General features: G+C 34.7%; 1 protein-coding gene across 1 annotated transcript in view; it reads right to left on the reverse strand.

The window, feature by feature from the left end:
* The window catches only part of DLGAP2 (DLG associated protein 2), a 733,602-nt gene that overhangs the window by 172,875 nt on the left and 540,409 nt on the right, over positions 1-20,318 (reverse strand). The window contains exon 4 of the mRNA XM_031949182.1: positions 4,374-5,443. Within this exon, the coding sequence (XP_031805042.1) occupies positions 4,374-5,443 (1,070 nt within the window). The remainder of the gene's footprint in view (positions 1-4,373; positions 5,444-20,318) is intronic.

The following is a 20,318-nucleotide window of genomic DNA, read 5'->3' on the forward strand; positions in this document are numbered from 1 at the left end:
CAGGATTTTCACATATTCCTAATTTAAAAAATCAGAGCTGAATAAAAAATTTGACATTCAAACAGAAGGCTCAATCAAAAAGAAAAATCAAAAGGGCTCAATAAGGTTAAACTTTTACATTCCTCTATAGGAAGATGATTATTACAACAATTAAAAGACAGAAGGCATGGGATGAATCAATTATGTTGGAATAATCTAAAAAAACATGAGGGAGTGAGAAAGAGGGGTGCACTAGGAGAAGGGGGAAGAGAGAAGTAGAATGGAAGAAATTTCTTAGGTAAAAGAGATACAGAAGGAAGAGCTTTTATAGTAGAGTAGACAATTTGGCAGTGCTTATACCTCATTGTCATCAGAATTGGTACTAAGGGGAAAGAATATATGTACATACTCACATATACAAACACACACACACACATTCAATTTGATACAGAAATCTGTTTTACCAGAAAGGGGAATAAGAGGGGAACAGAATAGAAGAAAAGAGAAGGAGATGTACAAAAAGGAAGGACAAATTAAAAGAGGCAAAACAAAATATGCTTTTGATGAAAGATAGAATAAAATGAAAGAGAAGAATAAACAGAAGAAAATGAGATGGACAGAAATATACGGTTAATAATCATAACTGATTATTGTGAATGGAATATCCTCACCCATAAAATGGAAGCAGATAGTAGAATGGACTAGAAACCAGATCCAACAATATGCTATAGTCATATGAAAAATACTCTAAATCACTATTGATTAGAGAAAGGTAAAATCAGATAATTCTGAGGTGCCTATCAGAAATGAGAAATTCTGGAAGGGATGAAAGGTATTATAAATAGCAGACCTTTTTGACCCAGCAATACTACTAGTAGAATTGTATTTGAAAGACATCAAAGGAAAAGGAAATGGACCTGTATATACAAAATTGTTTTTATTAGCTCTTCTCTTAGTGTCAAAGAATTGGAAATCAAGAAGATGCTAATTAACTGGGGAATAAATGACCAAATTGTGGCATATAATTGTGATGTAGAACTATTATGGTATACAAAATGACAAAGGAAATAGTCTCAGAAAAACATGACAAGAACTATAGGAACTGATACAAAGTGAAGTGAGAAGAACTAAAAGGTCATTGTATATAGCAATAAATTTTTTAGTTTATTCACTTTTAATATACATTGTTTTATGAATTATGTTGGGAGAGAAAAATCAGAGCAAAAGGGAAAAAACATGGGAGAGATAAAAACAGAGAAAACAAGTAAACATAGCATGTGTTGATTTACCTTCAGTCTCCTTAGTTCTTTTTTTGGTTGCAGATGACATTTTCTGTCCAAAGTTTATTGGGATTGCTTTGGATCACTGAACTACTAAGAAGAACCAAATCTTTCATACTTGATCATCACACATTCTTGTTGTTATTGTGTACAATGTATTCCTGGTTCTGCTTATTTCACTCAGTATCAGTTCATTCCTTTCCAGGCCTTTCTATAATCATCTTGTTCATTATATTTTATGGAACGATAATATTTCATTGCCTTCATATACCACAACTTGTTCAGCCATTCCCCAATTGATGGGCATCCACTTCTTTTCCACTTCTTTGCTACCACAAAAAGAGTGTAATGACAATTTTGTAAGGATGATTAACTGTGAAAGTCTTGGCTACTCTGTTGCAATAATCCAAGACAACTCCAAAGGACCATTATGAAAAAATGATATCCATCTACATAGAAAGGGCATAAATTCTGACTGCAAGTTATATTTTCTCTACTTTTTAAAAATAAAAGTTACTATTGTAATATAGAAGCTAAAATGTTTTTCTAGGACCTCATAGTAAGTTAGTAAATATTGGTATGGGATTTGAACACAGACCTCCTAGCCTCATTGCTTAGTGCTTTTACCAATATACTAAGCTGACTGACACAAAATAAGGAAAAAAGATGAATTAAAATTTGCTCTAAGATTTTGTATCAATGTAAATGAATCAAGTCTTACCCTCAGAGCTTCTTAGGACATTTACACCAGAATTGTGGTTTGGTCTAAAGTTCCATTAGCATCACTATGAACCTGTATTAAAAATTAGGGGTTAACTGCCAAGCCAACTGATGTCTACTTGACATACTTAAATTGTTACCTCTAAGTCAGGATCAAAGCTCACAACAATCAAAGAGTAAAGAATGAACATTCCAAGGCTTACAAATGCCTGGGCTGCTTAAGATCAGCGCTGTGTCACTATTGTCACCTAATCCAAGAGCACTTACATGACAGTCACTTTGAGAGATTCCATCCAGAAGAGCAAAAATCAAAAGGTGCACAGGGTTTAGTTTTACTTTGATCCTGTGAGATTTAAAAAAATAAAAGTAGGAAAAAAACCCTTTCATGTTTCTGATGTTATTTTGAGATAGGTACTTAAATGTGAAAGTCAGCAGATATTGCACTATCCCAAACCACATAGGACTGGAAGCCAAAGTCTCTACCATGGTTATAAATGATATCTTATCCAATTATCCCTCTGAGAAAGAAATCTGATTAGTATTCTTTTATTATTATTATTACTAATCATTACTAGAATTCCATTTTAAGACCAAACTGCTGTGTTTTGGAAAGCTATTCCTCTTTAGAAAGTGTTACCGTGATGATTTGTGCATCATTTGATTCAAGAGTAAAGTTCATGTTTGTTTAAGTATAACATTAATTGGCTGTCTGGTAACTCAGATTGCATTTAGTTATATCATTGGCTAGTCCATAAATTTTTATAGGAGCCAGACAATTATTTTTTACTCTTGTTATTATTAATTATTCTTTTAAGGCAACTACATAGATTAATGACTAGAGTTCTGGTTTTGTAGTTAGGAAGACTCAAATTTGAATTCTGCTTCAGATACTAGCTGTGTGTACTAGGTAAGTTGTAGAAATTGTCTCAGGCTTAATTTTCCCAGCTGTAAAATGAGAAGAACAAAAATATCTATTTTGCATGTGGAAGAATATATGCTGAACACTTTGCAAAACTTCAACTGCTTTGACACTTTGCAGATCCTATCTTATCTGCTTGACTATACAGCATTAGGAGGAGATGGAAGTCAACAAATCTATTGCTTTCAATAAAATGAGGGATTACCATGTTTTACCCTCTATTCTGCTTCTATAATCTACAGATCCTCCAGGAATTGTTATCTTATCTACTGATGAGTCCTAAGAACTCTTGGATCTGACATCAGCCATGCCACTGAACCCTTAGACTTCTGTACCTTTGACATGTTCTTCAGGTGAATTTTCTTTTATATGCTGTTTTTTCTAATAGTATGAGCTAATTAGAGTATGAACTCTTTGAGAACAGAGACTTCTCTCTCTCTCTCTCTCTCTCTCTCTCTCTCTCTCTCTCTCTCTCTATATATATATATATATATATATATATATATATATATATATATATCTCCATAGCTTAGCACAGTACTTGACAGATAAGTCATTTAACAAATATGTTTTCATTCATTCCTTCATCCTTATTTTTATTTCAGCAGTTGTTCCAAATGCAAGTAGATATGTCTGGTAAATTAGAAGACAAAAGAGATGTAGACCTTCAGGGATTCTTAACAGTTTTATTGCTAACTGAATTATACTATAGTGGCAGAGAGAACTACCATCTGAAGCTTTTCTTAATCTTGCCAATTGCTGGTGCCTTTTCTCCTAAAACATGAGTACTTGAGTATTTTGTATTTATTTGTGCTTTTTAAAATATTTATTCTGTACATAATTATATATGTACTTTTCTTCCCACTTTGAAATGTTTCTTGAGAGTAGGGATTGATTCATTCCTTGTATGTATATATATATATGTATATATACATATATATATATAAAATACACTAAATTTTTGATTAATTGATTGATTCTTGAAAGAGTTGGAATGAATATTTGAAGGGAGTAATTCAGCATAGTTATGATTAGATGACGGAAATGCCAGAAAAAAAGGACACAAAAGATAATTCTCCAGTATTCTGTCCTTTAAAATCTAATGCCTTTAGTATATTATGTCCTGTGGTAAATTCATGTAACCCACATTCCAAAGAAATAGGTAGTCCTTCTCCATAATCAGAGATATTAGTGTTATTAAGTTTTAAAGGCAGTACTTTGTCAGGTATAGTAAATGAACTCATTAAGATTACAGGCTAATTTACATTAGACCAATCTACTCAACTTTCAAATGGAGTGAACATTAATATGGGATAATAATTTGCTTCTTTTTTATATTCTCTAGGCTCAGAGGTATTAAAGCAATGGTCCCATCATGCTTAGGGAGCTGGTTCAAATGAAGAATTAAGGAATACCTCTCTTTTCCTATAAATGTTATTATGTCAAATTACAGTAATAGCACAACAGCTACTTACCTGAAGGTAATGACATGGCCTCAAGGCAGGCTTAATTTCCTGATGGATCAGAGGCTTATCTAAGTTCAATGAACTCTTTCGATAAGCTTCTTTTGCCTGGCTTACTGTGAGAGTGGACCAGGAACTCCTTTTCATGTATTTCCCATCAGGGGTCATAGCTAAGCCTTCACATGCAGAGCATTTCATGTCATTATTACTTTTTGAAGTCTTTAGGGAGAGATCCCCAAAATGGCTCTGGAGAGCTTCGGGGTAGCAGTGGGAGATATGATCTACATGGTGTCGATTCACCACACTGGGTGTTCGATAAGTGCTATCACTGTCCAAATTGTCATCAGAGCTCCACCAGCTACTCATCCCAGATTTATGCTTAGTTTCAGGCTTTCGCTCCTTGCTTTTGCTCCTTTTGCTATGTTTAGAAGGATGGCCATGATGATGATCATCACTTCTACTGTCACTCTTGGTACCATTGACATTACTTTTAGAAGAGCCTTCTAAAGAATGAGACTTGGTGAAAAGCTTCTGAACTGAATGGACAAGGTGTCTTATTCTCCCTGGGCTTTCACTCCGTTGTTCTGCAGCAGTTGAAGTCCTCTGATATTGTAAAGTATGGAATCCATCCCTGTGTAGAGGAAGCTGTTTCTCAAACTGGTCCAAAAGATTGGCGGGGATCCGATTGATTTTAGTGCTAGCATGAGACATGGCGCAGTCGTCCCTTGTATCGTAATGTGAGCTATAGTGCATTCTGGGAAAAGTGCTACTGGACATATGATCACCCATCATCATGGGCATCATCATACATTCGGAATGGATGGAGCTCCGTGGTGAGCAGCGATGGTGATCCATGGGACAGCTCTCTGTAGGGCTAAGCAGGTACGATTGTCTTGGCTCCTGCCCATGGTGAAGGTGGTCATGGGTATGTTCACAATCTTCAGGGGGTGTTAAGCCACAGGTATGACCGGAACATAACTGTGGTTGATTTCGACTACTGGATAATCCTTTCATATTCCTAGGAGCAGGAGAGTATCTCTCTTCATTGAAGTGCTGGGTTGGTGACCATGAGTACTGCTGATCTGTTGACAAAACACAGAAATATTATTAAATATTTAATATTGATAGAAATCTTAATTAATTTTGAATCTTGAAATTAGGTATTTAAACTACTGTTTCATCAGTTAAGGCTCTTTTTCTGTTTGGGAGCACAGTAGTCCCTGAGGTTATAATTACTTAAAAAAAAAAAAAAACATATAAAATTGTTAGCAGCATGCTATTATTCCAAACATTAAACTTTTAATTCTTACATGGTATAATTTCTATTGGATTCCTGATATTTTAGTAACTAAAGATAACCAAAATCTTTAGTCTTTTGGGAAAGTGACAAAAAAAGTTTGTGGGGGGACAAACTTCTGGCAAATGTTTCAGTTTGATTAGAAATGTATTCCTCAGGTTTCTGTGCTCTAAGACTTAATGTTTTAAAGAGAGCATCTCAAATTGTTTTATTATATTTTAAATATTTATTAAATAATATTATACTATATTACATAACATATGTTATATATTTACTATATTAATATATGATTATTATATGTAACCTTTGCTACAATAATAATAATAATTGACATTTTAACAATACTTTTAGATTTGCAAAGCACTTTATATACAATGTATCAACTGAAGTACAAAACAAATCTGTGAGTTAGATAATACAGATATGCAGATAGCCCTCTACTGGGTAGCCCAACTACTTGAAATTGGCAAACATTATCTCTTCCAAATGCTCCCTTTTTTATACTAACAACCACCATTCATCTCATGGAATGAGTATTGCATAAGAACATGCTATGTGCAGAACCTGTTGACTTTCAGACTATCTCTCCATTTAATTCAGGGTTCTTTAAGCAAATGTGACCAGATTTCCATTATTTCATCAGAGCAGCACCAAATTTCCTGTTTGAATTTCAGATGGCCACTTGTTTCAATTTCAATCCTAGGTTAAATCTTGGTTCCAATTGGGAAGACAATTATGAGTGCAAAAAAAGAAGGTAGGCAGAAGGAAATGAAAATCTGAGAAAAAGTAGAGCCTCCTGAGAATGGGTCAGAAGTTTGACTTTTCTAACCCTAAGAAGATTACTCATTAGAGAACAGATAAATTTTTCTCTTCCCTCAAAGTAGGAAAGTCAAACCTTTAGCTCCATAACCCATTCTTCTTTTACTTATCTGTTTTTTTTTTTATCTCCAAATGCCTAGGGGAGACCCATTCCCAGAATAACAATCAAATTATGTAGAATTGTAAGGATCAATATGAGAAGCAGCTATGGTATGGTAGAAAGAATAGTAAACAGACTGAATCAAAAAACCTGGGTTCTAGACGTAGTTTGTCATTTTCTACTTCTTCATCTGTAAAATGGGAATAATAATTACTTATAAACTCCATTTCATAACACAGGAAAGGATTCTTTGAAAATTACAAAGTGTGGATCTGCTAGATGGGGCAGTAGATAGAATACCTGCTGTTGAGAAAGGAGAACCTGAGTTCAAATCTGGCCTCAGTTACTTAATACTTGCTAGCTGTGAAATATTAGAAGTCACTTAAGCCCAATTGTCTCACCAAAAAAAGAAGGAAAAAGAAATTGGGAAGTGCTATAATCATGTAAAATATTATCTAGTCCAACCTACTTCTCAAAACAGGAATTTACATCCAATTGGAAAACATCCAATACTCAAACACTTCTACAGACATATAAATCAGTATAATTCACTTTTGGACAGCTCTAATTATTAAGAATTTTCTTATTGTCACTGAGATAAAGAATCTTTAGATTTGATATGTGAGGGTAGCTAGGTGGCACAGTGGATAGAGCACCAACCCTGAAGTTGGGAGGATTTCAATTCAAATCTGGTCTCAGACACTTAACACTTCCTAGCTGTGTGATCCTCTGAAAGTCACTTAATCCCAATTGCCTCAGCAAAAATAAAAAAAAAATAAATTAAAAAAAAAAGATTTGATATGTTATCTCAAACTTTTGGACACTGATATAGGCCAATGAACATGCACTCTTTCCTTTGAACTGCCTTTCAAAATACTTCCCATCATTCAAGGACCATTGTAGGTTCTCCTTCTTTCCTTTTGCTTCCCTGGCATCCTTTCTTCTCAAATGAAAGTTATCTCTGCCTTCTCAAGTTTTCACAAAGTACTTAGTCTAGTTCTCTGCTTTGCCCTATTGTTCTTATATTATAGTTTCCTGTTTATTTTTGTTCAGTGATGTCCAACTTTTTGTGACCCCCCAGCCACTCTTGGACCATACTATCCATGGATGTTTCATGGCAGATACTGGAGTGATTTGCCATTTTCATTCTCAGTGTATTAAGATTTGCTCAGAGTTAGTAAGTGTCAGAGATCAAATTTGAAGTCAGGTTGTTGTAATTCCAGGCCCAATACTCAATCCAATGAATCATACAACTGGCAGTTTCTCTGTGCATATTATGAAAATTTCATGTCTCAATAGAAGGTAGCTCTAAGGAGGAAACTTTAATGGGCACTGGGATTGTGTGATAGCTCAGATTTCTAAACACATTTCTAAACCATTAACTGATACCTACTTTAAGGAATAGGCAATGGATGCTTAAGTCCTACCTGTATAATGAGAAAAATCTTTTTTTCCTCCCTCACTTCTTTCCTCTGTCCATCTGATTTATTACTTTTTCTTGTCTCTTCTTTGTTAGAAATAATGTAGCATAATGGGTAGAGAGCTTACCTTAAAGTCAAGAAGACTTGGATTCATGCCCTATATCACAGTCAGGTAGATTGTATGACCCTCAGAATATTATCAGAATCTTCAGTGCTTTAGGCAACTGTCTAAGATTGCAAAATGCACAGAGGCTGGTAACCTGTATCAGCAGAGGGTTTCCTCACTTGTATGTCCCCTATATCCATGAAATTCTAGGTCTAGGTATTCCTAGAGTTTCTACAACTCCAATCATATTCCAAACCTACCTCAGCCTAACTCAGATTGTCTTTGTTGTCTTTATCCTTGATGGTAAATATGGTTATCCTTTTGTATTATTCAATTGTTAACACTCAGCCAGACTTTATAAGTTTTACATAGGTCAGAATCTAGCTTGATTGGTTCCAACAGAGCATCAGAAGTTTTGATCTCACCTTTTACAAAGTATATTGTCTTGATTAAGTCAAACATCTATTATATAGTCTATTGAGTAGGTCTCAGGTCATATCTCTTGCACAAACTGCTGACAGGCTAAGACCAACTTTACTTCAAAAGCCTGTCTTTTAAACTTAAAAATTCTCCTGATAATGTTAAATAGCTATGAACACTGGAACACCATGATTTCAGAAAAATGAAAATTGTAGATAACCAAATGGCAATAGAAAGATACAGGACTTAAAGTGTAATTGGAATGTGGTATATGTGCATGCTCAGAAATGAGGTGAGCTAGTTATTTAGTGAGAGCTGGTGATAATTCAAAGGCTAAACTGGAGTGGTATATAACTCCATGGGGACAGGAAATATGCTTTATCTCACCACTGTATTATTACACAGAATTCTACTCATAGTAGATAACTGATGTTAGTTTAATGAATGAAGATGAATGTATAACACCACCTCTGGACTACTCCAATTTGATTCTCATAGGATGACACATCAAATGATGACTATTACATTAGGTTCTAGGAGTAATCCTGTGAGGCTGCACATCTACTATTATTTATAGGTCAGGAATTCCCACTGCTGTGTTTCAGAATAAAATATAGAAGGAGATCATAGACATAATGACTAGTTTTTGATTGGAAGTTTGAAGAGATAAGAAATGCATATTATAACATGAAGGTGGAGATGGATATGCTAGTGCATCAGTAGGGAGTCATCAGGCTGTCTAGGGGGAAGGCTGGGGTGAGCTAGAACTGGTCAGAAATAGAACTACTGAAATTACTGTGGCTGTAAATGGTTTCTTCACTTTCTAGCTTGGGAAAAATTTAGAAACCCATGTCTTAAAAACAAAAAACCAAAAATCCAAAAAAGCAAAATTGAGGCAAAACAAAATAAAGGTAAGTGGTAATTTGTACTGGTAAAAAAAATTACCCAGATTGCTGAAATGACAAATTTGCCAAATTTTTGAAATGGAATTTTTTGTTTTGGTCTGGACATGTAATTTTAGCACAGTGAGGCACATAATAGAAACTTTAAAGGTCATTGAATTGAATCTTATAATTTTATAAATAAGGAACTTACATGTGAGTTACCACTTACAGTTATGTAACTGATCAGGCAAGAGTGTATGGGGGATGGAATATGGGATGAGCACTACAACTTGATTTGTCTTGATTAAGAAAAGAATGTGTTACCACTTGATTTCATTTATAAAGGAGCTAGAATGTGATTCCTTACTCCTACCTTAATTGAGTTAGTTACAGAATGTAGTTATATATGATAAGGTTTTTAATTTGTTAACAAGGTAAGCCACCTTGGGATCTTTTATGAAGTCAAACACCTCTCTATCTGACTCAGGAAGGGAATAATGTGATTGGCTGAGCAAACAAATTAGCTAGGTCTCTCGGGCCTTTAAATAGCTATACCTTGGATTAATTTCAGCTGTTTGAGAGAGAAAGTCAGTCAATATTTGCAGCATATGTGGAATGATAGTTTGGAGGTCTAGGGAGAGAATTTCTCTCTCTGTGACTCTAGCCTTCTCATAAGCCATAGCACCTAGCAGTGGATTTACTCAGTTGGAAGGAGCCACATCATTTATATTTGAATAGAACTGAACAAAGAGAATTTAAAGTCAAGGGGACAGAGACACATGGTCTAAACAGAAGTGGATATATAGAGAGAGTTGTTTGAGAGAGAAACCAGTTTCAAGAAGCATGACCCCTAGCAACAGTAGAAATTAGCAGGCTATGAGCTCAAGAGAGAGCTAGCTTTGGCACTAAGAGTTAGGTCACCAAATATACCAGACAAGGAGAGAAAGGACTTCATTCCCTGAAGATCAATTTGTAAGTTATCTTGATATGTGTGCTCCCTATTATCTGTGCTTCACTAATACTCTACATTTATCCCTACTATTCCCAAAGAGGCTATGTGTATTTATGGGAATATACATTTCAGCTTTAAGGATGGTGATGGTTTATAGCTATTATTTTTAGTATGACTTATTCAGTGAATACCTTTGTTAACATCTGATTGTATTACTGGTTGATTTTTAATAATAAACATAACAGTGGGTATTCCTGACCTATAAATAATAATAGAACAACCTCACAGGATTACTCCTAGAACCTACAGTAACAATCATCATTTGGTGTGCCAACTTATGAGTGTCAAGATGAAGTAGTCTAGAGATGATACTATAAATTCAACTTCATTAAACTAACATAAAATATTATGAGCAGAGTACTGTGTGATAATACAACAATATGAAATATAGTTCCTGTCTCCATGGAATATGTAGTCTAAGAATAAGATAAAGATACAAACACAGAAAATGAAAATATACATTATTACTTGTTAAGTATATTAGAGCATTTACAAACACAAGGTGTAAAAAAAAAGGTCAATGGGGGACCAGGGAATGATTTCCAGACATGGTCACATTTGAAACTGAGCTTTAAAGAACAGGTTTTAAAGGAATCCATCAGAAGAATGTTGCAATAACATTACTGGTAAACAACATGAGTAAGTTTCAGAGGCTGCAGAAGGCAAGGACATGTTCAAATTATAGAAAGCATAGATTTGAGAGGAGAGGAATTATATAAGACTATATAAGATATATAAGTTAAAAAGTAAATTGATAAAATCTCGAGGACAAAAAAGTTTATTCCAGAAGTAATGGGGAGCCACTAAAGATTTTTGAACAGAGAAATGATGGAAGAAAGAAAGATGTGTGGGAAAGGCAAGGGGGAAAATGAAGTAGGATGATCAGTTATTAATTCAGTTGAATTCACTCCGAGAGAAATTAAAGGCCTACTATATGCCAGTCATTGTGGTGAATGCCCGCACTACAAAGACAAAACTGAAAGTCTCTGAACTTTTTAACCATGTAGATTGAAAAGACACATTCATATGTAGATTTAAATAAAGAAGATATATTGTCATTTTGAGTGGGAGGCAGTAACTCTTGCAGGGGAAAGGAATTGAGAAAGGTAATCTTGTAGAAGGTGGCCCTTCAACTGAAGCTTGAAGGAAATGAGAGATTTTCAGAAGCTAAAGTAAGAAGAAGGAAGTATGTTGCAGACAAAGGAGAAAAGGACCATGGAAAGCTCAGTAAGTGGGAGAGGGAATGTTATATAGGAGGCTATTTCTGTAGTACAGATAGGTGGTAATGAAGATAACATTAGATTCTGGGAAGTCAAAACAGAGAGGAGGAGACAAATGCTAAAGATAATGGGGAAGAGGAATTGGCAAGATTTGGTAAGTGATTGGATGTGAGAAATAAGGGAAAGTAAAGGATCAAAGATAATTTTCAAGTTACACACAATAAGAAACTGAATGGATCATTGTGCTAAAGTTAAGGATAGTGAAGTCAGCGGGAGACACACATTTGGAGGAGAGATAATGAGCTCAGTTTTAGACATAAGGATAGATGTGGAGCAGGTCTGCAGAGACCTAAATATAGATAGTTGAATGAGTTTTCATTCAGTCATGGGCCACTTGAGCTCAGTGCCAGGGATTGGAGTTTCAAAGCTGAGGGAAGGAAGCATAATTTTCTGAGTAGGAGAAGGGTGCTGTTGAGGGTTGGGCAGTAGTAGGACAAATGGCAAAAAATTCCTAAGATGTCCAGACAGTATTATATAGAATGAGAATTGAGTCTCTTTTAATCACCAGATGAGAGAACCATAGGTTTTTGCTTCTTTCCCTTACCCACCTGGCTATAACCCTGTTTGTCTCATGGGACAGTTTCCAGAGGGAACCTCTGACCTCTATCTAAGCTTGGGACAATTACCCTAGAATTTGAGATTTCCCTATGAAGCACTCTAATTAAGCCTAACTCTCTTGGAAATATGAGATGCTATATTAATGGCGAAATAATGGAGGACAGCTATAGATAGATAGATAGATAAAGCAATGCCTGTCTCTATAATCTAGGGCTGGCAGTACACTACTGAAGGGTCATAATTATCAGGAAGAAAATGACTTCACTAATTTCTCAAAACTATCATCAGTAATAACTACCTGGAAAATGTGATTGACAATGGGAAATATTAGTATTCCCAAATTCATCCAAAGACAAGTAGAAGACAGGTGCTCTGCTGTTTAAGTTTAGAGCAGCCCTACAATTCCATTCTTTTGCTATAAAGTTATTCTAAGATCTGAGGGAAATGAATTTCTTTTTGCTGAGAGCCTCATTTTATATTTCCAGATGCTTAGACAAGTCCATGGCTATTGGTGCAAGGTAATTATGACACTTGGCTTTCCTTGGCAACAGTCGAATTATAACTAGGACTGCTGTACTGTAGTCATGTATTTAGACAGGCTTCTCTTATATTTTAATGTAATTAAAACCAAATTTTGAAAGAACATTTCGTATTCTACTGAAAAATAACAAAGACCATTTCTGTAATCTAGATTTTACAGAAGCGGAAAAGTCATTAACTATTTTCTTCCACTTTATTTTAGTGTTAATATATCATTTTAAACAATTCCAGTCTCATATCATATTGAAATGGAAGCTCATTACTGCTACTCACAAGGATCCTATTTCTTTCCAGCTAATGTTTTAGTGTTTTAGCCTAGAAGCTGCAGTATGAATATAGCTACTTAAAGGAATAGTATGAGATAAAAGTTTAGCTGAAATGAATTAAATTTGATTAGGCAATGCAATGATAACCCATTTCTATTTTCAATAGAAATGCCTGAATTCCCATATGAATGTAAGGGAATGAAAAATTTTAATTTAATAAAGTAATCACAACTACAACCATGAAAATAATATTATTTTAATACTAAGAAAAATAAATGTGGATTTTTATTATCATATCTAAAACTATTTAATGCACTAAGGAATTTGGAAATTCATTTAGGAGTTAAAAGAACTTCCCTTCAATTGTAGTTTGTTTGTTTTTACAAGCTTGTATCTTTACCAACTGTGAAACCAATAGTTGTAGCCAGAACTCTGAAAGGGTGATCTTGAAGCTAAGACAGCAGGGTGCTTGTAGTTAAATATCTACTGGGTGTGAGATGGTGGTTCTCTAAGCACATACTTGATGCAGTGTAATGATGTGGTCAATCTAGTTGGCATATACTTAGGGTAATGTGGTGATGTGATATTCTATAGCTGCGCATGCCCAGTGTAGTGTAGTGATACAGCCATGCTGGGATATTTAAGGGGAGTCCCAGGGACAGAGGGCTCTCAGTCCTTAGCAGCAGCTCTCAGCCACAGAAGATTTCAGTCTCCAGACTCCAGAACTCCACCTTGGATCAGCCACATGGTGACTCTCTTGTCTCTTCATTTTTCCACCCTAAGACCAAGGACTTTGCCTGATCTTGAGGTCCTTTAGAGAGCTAGCCTGGACGTTACAAATAGCAATTTCTTTATCTTAGCTCTCCATTTTAGTCATCTGTTAAAGAGGATTAATACTATATAGACTACCTATTTCATGGGCTTGCAGTGAGGAAAGTGTAATGTAAACTTGGGATAAACTTTAAGCCTTTATAGAAAATTGATTAGAAGGTAAGTAGATAGGGTGTGTTACTAGGACTTTCTTAAAAATGAGCTGAGAAGCAACATGCTGTCATGCACAGAAAGCCAATTCAGATTCAAGAAGTTCTAGCTTCAAGTTCTACATCTTAGCAACACTTGCTGAATCTAATCAGTCCCTGTTGCTGAAATGAATTAAATTTGACTTATTTGCTGTGAACTTCCTTTTCAACTATACTAAGAGGTTGTCAAACTCTGAATGTTTCCATCAGCCACCAGTTTCACTTCCATGTTCATAAACTCTGAAATTTCTTTAGATGATTATAATCTGTTATCATTTCTCTTTTTCCATTATCTTACAAGAAGTAACTCTGTCATCACTATGACCTATAATCCCTCTACCTCTTGCTTCTTTCCCAGGCCATCACCTCTGTACTGGTGATCTTCATCTTAACCTCTTGAACAAGTTTCATCTCCATATCATGCTCTTCTTTTGAGTTCTTGGTTCCCTTGTCCTATTCATATTTTTTTGCCAAACCCCAACCATAGATTATGCCCTTTGCCTTCACAAATTTGTTTGTTCCTGAACAAATCTGGAGAAAATGTCAAACTATGTTTATTGGGTATATTATAAAATTATATTACACAATCTCAACTAGACCCTCATGGCAGCAAAGCAATCTTTTTACATGTCTGTTCTTCCTAATGAATTCACTATCCCATTTGCCATAGTGTCTTTTCCAAACATTTCTCTCCCTCTTCAAACTTCCCATGTTTTACTACTTTGTCTCTTCTCTCAGTTGAGAACCCTTGCCTCATATTTCACTGAAAAAATTGAGGTCATTCACTGATACCTTCCTTTTTGTTCTTCAGTCCCATCTCATGTAATTCAGATGCCTTGCCCCACTAACTTCTGTATCCCTGTTTCATATGAAGTTAGTTCTCATTGCTAAGGTAAACCTTTATATGCAAGCAATTCTATTTTCCCTTTCTCTGTCAAAATGACGTCGCAATCATCCCCACTCTCACTAAACTTCAATTTTTCTTTGCCTACTACTTACAAATATGACCATCTCTCCTCCATTTTCAGAAAACCCTCCCTTGAGCCATGTTACTGTAGCTATAATCCTCCTTACAAAATTATATTGATAATTAAAACTAATTAGAAACCAAGTTCCTAATCTATCTAACCATACTTTTATCTAGCCGATATATTATATATATATATATATATATATATATATATATATATATATATATATTCATTCATCTTATACAAGCACAGCATGAGAGAATTTTGGCACAGTGGACAATATTGGATAAAGGTTTTTTAAGTTCTAAGATGATAGAAGCTAATATTATTATTAGCATTGGTCCAATCCCTATAATTTAAATTCATAGGTTCCACAAGGACACCATCAGATCACATTCATTTACTGTCAGTCTGTTGATAACACCATAGTGGGAACTATAATGGCAAAAGCAGGGCAATTTGATCCTCCAGTAGATTAGAAGACAAATCAGGCAACAGGGAAATGGCTAAGTCATAAATTTCACTTTTCCTATTGTCAAATGCTGTCAACTTCTCAAGGAGAGAAATGATTTATTTGAAAGGCCATGGATGAGGCCTAAGAATGAATGAATATGTCTTATTTTTAAAAAATTTTATTGAGGTACAGAATAAAGAAGTCCATATACTTGAATAGATAATTAGTTTCAATACTAGTTCTATGTATGAAAAGTTTTGTTATGCTAAAGGATCTAAAAAGATAAGTATGAAGAAGTGGATGTGAGGTGGATGCAAATTGTTAAATTGATGATAGAAATCTTGGAGGAGATAGAAAGGGATGGAATTGAAGATACAAGTGAAAGGATTAGGCATGGAGAATGGGTAAATTTGTAGAAACATTTTGATGTAGAAAGAAGGATCTTCAGCTTCTTGTTTGGCTTCAATCTTATCAGTAAAGTAGAAGTTGAGTTAATAGAGATCGAAAGTTGTATATTTGAATGTGGTAGAAAAGGTTGATAAAATTTCCACTATGATTTATTTTAGGAGTATGCTTTAATAAATGTGATGAGTTAAATTGTCCTTTTAAAAACTTTCACATAAGAACTGTTTGGAGCATTAAATTTAGTAAGTAGATAGAGTCTTTCCTCAGAAAAAAAGTTTTTACATGTGAACGCAAGGCTACTTTCTTCTTGTTCACTTTTAAAAGCATCTAAGCTATATTGAGTTGACATTTAGTGACTAAGGTAAGAAATTAAAACAATATCACTTCCTCACCATTTTCTTTCTTCTCTTTCAGGAGGACCCTGCATGCTCGATGCTCCCTATTTTCTTCTTTCAACTTGATCAACTCAATAGTATAGTTTCAGTGTTATGGGTACTGATAAAATCTGGGAAGCATGCCTATATTGGCAGGGTCTTGCTTGAACACTGATTAGCTGGCCACTTCAAATTTGGCAACTCATCCACGTAACAACAGCTTTTGAATACAGAATCATCAAGGCTTTATTCCCAGTTGACAAGATCCATGAGAATATTGCATACATATGTCAGGAGGAAATAAAAATAATAGTAAGTGACATTTATGTGGTGTTTTAAGGTTCAGAGCTCTTCATAGACATTATTCCATTTCATGAACATAATAAGAACAAGCATCTGTGATTTTCAGGCCACCAGTTTGCTGGCCTGTTCAGTGAAAGACTATTAGGATTTGGACTGCTTTGGCAGCAGTTTTATTAATGGTCAGATTGACTTCAAGCTTATAGTTGTTGGTGATCTTCCCTTTACTTTCCCCTTTTATAAATTCCGCATAAGCTGCTCAGGCCTGAGGGCTTTAGTCATTAAATAAGAAACTGGACCAAAAGCCAGGAGACCTGTGATCTTGGGGAAATAAATTTAATATTCTGGGCTTCAGTTTCTCTTTTGTAAAATTCTTATCTCCAAAGCATATTATGAGGAAAGGACTAGAAAAAGGAATAAATATATAGAACAAAATGCATTATTAGTTATAATAATACTTATGAATAATTAAAAATTATTACTTTTTCAATCTTGGTAAGAAGCAGTGTTTCCTATGCATCTATGTATATTTGGAAAGCAGATTGGGATAGATTTTTAATGGCTAAACCAATTGGCACTAATGAGTTTGCAATGGATTTTGTCACACCAGTTTATTGTTTGTGATACAGAGCTAATCCAAGAATTCTTAGATTCTTAAAAGAAAGGGAATATAGTGGGGGGTGAAAAAGAAAGTGTTTGGACATATAATCAATGGGACTTGGCAATAAGCTCTCCATAATAGATGCACAGATGAGCCAATACTAACTTGTGTCAGTGTAGCTAAAACTTCCATGATTGAACGAAGGAAAATGAAGCACTAGCAGCTGCAAATGTGGGGTCAATAATCATAAAATAATACCAGCTTTGTATCAGTATTCCTTCAAGCCTCAGAACAAGAGTTAGAATAAAGACACAGGTATAAACTACTATTTAGATAGGTTGTAAGATAAAGTTATTATTAAACATTTAGTAACTGCCATGCACTGTGATAAATGTTAAGAATAAAAATATAATCAAAAATAAAAGTCTTTGCTATCAGAGCTTAGATAGTAAATAAAAGACACCGTATAAAGGGATTCTATAAAGTGGGGGAGGGAGATGGAGAGTATGATGAAGAGATGGCCAGAGACTAGCAAGATAAGCCAAAAGATTATCTATGGAGCTGGGGGTGATGGTGGAGCTGAACTATAGGGTATTGGTGATGTAGAGGTAGAGATACTAGTCCATATAGAGAAAGCATGATAAGGAGATGACCAGGAAATGAGATTTTTTTTTTTAGCTTTTAGTTTAGGTTTTAGTGACTCATGCTATTGGTCATAGTATCAATTTGTAGGTCTATTCTCATTCAAGTTTGCCAGGTAATCCTGAAACCTGCCTTGTCTTACCCATCTCATCTTTCTCTGAAATAGCAATTGAACTGGATTTACAGACACCATGCCACCTTCCCTGGGAAACTTAAACTGCTAAACTTAGGAACAACTTCATGGGGTGGAGTTGTTCAGGTTGGTGAAGGAATACAAATCTATCTTACCCATTATATTTAGCTAGCCTATACCATTCTTCTCATCTCTTTCCATCAAGTTATTTGCTAGAAAATCAGCGCCCTATGGTCCATCATGCCATATGCCATGTTATCAGACACATATGACATGCTACATACATACAGAATATTCTTACCCCTAATGCCATTCATCAGGAAATAGAAATCAAAATCAATTTGATCACTGATAATAGAAAGTACACGACAAACTATCATTTCTCTACTTATCATACCTATGACTTCCCAAACCAAAACTACCTTCAGTGAGATACTGTTATGCTATATGTGATATGTTTCTTAGTTAGAATGTAAGCTATTTGGGGGTAAAAACTCTTACTTTTGTGTTTGCATTAGCAGTGCCAAGCATAGTATCTGTCATGTAGTGGGAGCTAAATAAATATTTATTTGTGACTTACAAACAATGTCTGTCAATACTGTTAACACCTAAAGCAAGTGCTTCTTGAATGGGATGGTACTTTTGAAGTAGCAAGTCAACTGATGTTGTTCTAGGAATATGAAATCCTAACCTTTCCTAAACTGGGCAATGCTGTCAAAAGAGCATAGGAGATCTTAGTTCAAGTGCTTCTTTAGCTATTAGCGTCATTCTGTCTCTTTAATTCATTCTCAACATAGAGGACAAAATATTCTTCCTAATCATCCAGTGATAAAATACTCCTTAACAGGCTAGCATTTAAGGTCCTCTACAATCTGATTTCACTGCATTTTTAAGCTTCATTTTATACCAGTTTCTTTTATACATTTTATTTTCCATAATGTATAACTAGCTGTTCCCCAAATTCAGCATTCTTCTGTATTGAACATAAGTCATCATCTTTGCCTGGCATGTATTACTTCCTCTTTGAGAAGTAGTAAAATATAGAAGCTAGAGGACTGGCATTTGTAGTCAGAAAAAGCCAGGTTCAAATCTCTTTCTCACAATTGTTAGTTGTGTGATCACAAGAAAGTCATTTAACTTCCCTCTAATAGTCAATTTCTTAATTTTTTAAAATGGGAATAATTTATATAGCTATAAACTCTGACATAGAGGACTACTGTGAAAATAAAGTGAGATAAGGTAAAGTATTTTTCATTTTCAAGTTCTGTATAAATATCAACTCTTAGTATCTTCAGAATCTTAATCTGTGGATAGCTCCATTTTGGTGATAAGTCATTCAAGAAGTATCCTTTGGTCTCTCCAAATATAATTGCTCTTTCCCTACTTACATATTCCTAAAGCAAGATGACAGTATTTGTACTAATAGCCTTACAAAGTTGCTTTGAGGAAAATCTTTTGCAAATTTCAAAGTGTGATAGAGTATCATTATCTCTTATAATATGCCCAGATTTACATTAATAAGAATAATGAATTTTATTATATGGTCACATTATTTGAATTCTCACTGTATATTTCCATTGGGCAGTAGCCATATTTTGCATATAACTTTGAATAGTGAATTCGAATAATGTGGCCCTGTTATTTATACTAATTGGGACCTGGCTTACTTTGTTTTGTCTATCCTTCATATTTTTTTAATGATATGTCGCTAATGCTTAATGAATTTCTTTACAGCTGATGCTTAATAAGTGTTTGTTCATTGTTAATGAAATGTTAAAATTCTTGCATTGCCCTAGCTCTAAAATTCTATGACTTTCAGTTCTCACAAAAATCTATGGCCCTCTTCTTTCTGTTCCTCCCTTTGTTCTACTTTTGAATCAAGAAAATTAATAATGATTGAGAAGCGCATGAGAGGTGCTATAGTAATAATGGACCTATATAAAAGAAAAGGAGAAAGCTAGATGTTTTCAAGTAATTTATTTTTTTTTTGCAGTGAACTTATATCATTAATTTCTGAAGTCCATGAAAGTACCCAAAAGTCCATTCAGAATTTTCAAAAGTTTTTCTCTCCTCGCCTAATTTTGTTTTTCTGTTATGTACAGATATTCAAGATTATTTCAGTCAAGAAACTCTACAGCCAATTTCTTAGTACATTTTACTTGTGAAGCCCCTCCCCTCAACTTCCCTACGCTTCTGTTCCTATTTGATTTATGACACATCTAGTATTACAACAGTGTGTGTGTGTGTGTGTGTGTGTGTGTGTGTGTGTGTGTGTGTGTGTATGTGTGTTTGCTTGATTTTGGACTATTTTACAACATGGCATTTCAGTTACATTGTGAGTGAAATGTACTTCTG

Source organism: Sarcophilus harrisii, chromosome 2 (assembly GCF_902635505.1).
Source record: "Sarcophilus harrisii chromosome 2, mSarHar1.11, whole genome shotgun sequence".
Lineage (NCBI taxonomy): Eukaryota > Metazoa > Chordata > Mammalia > Dasyuromorphia > Dasyuridae > Sarcophilus > Sarcophilus harrisii.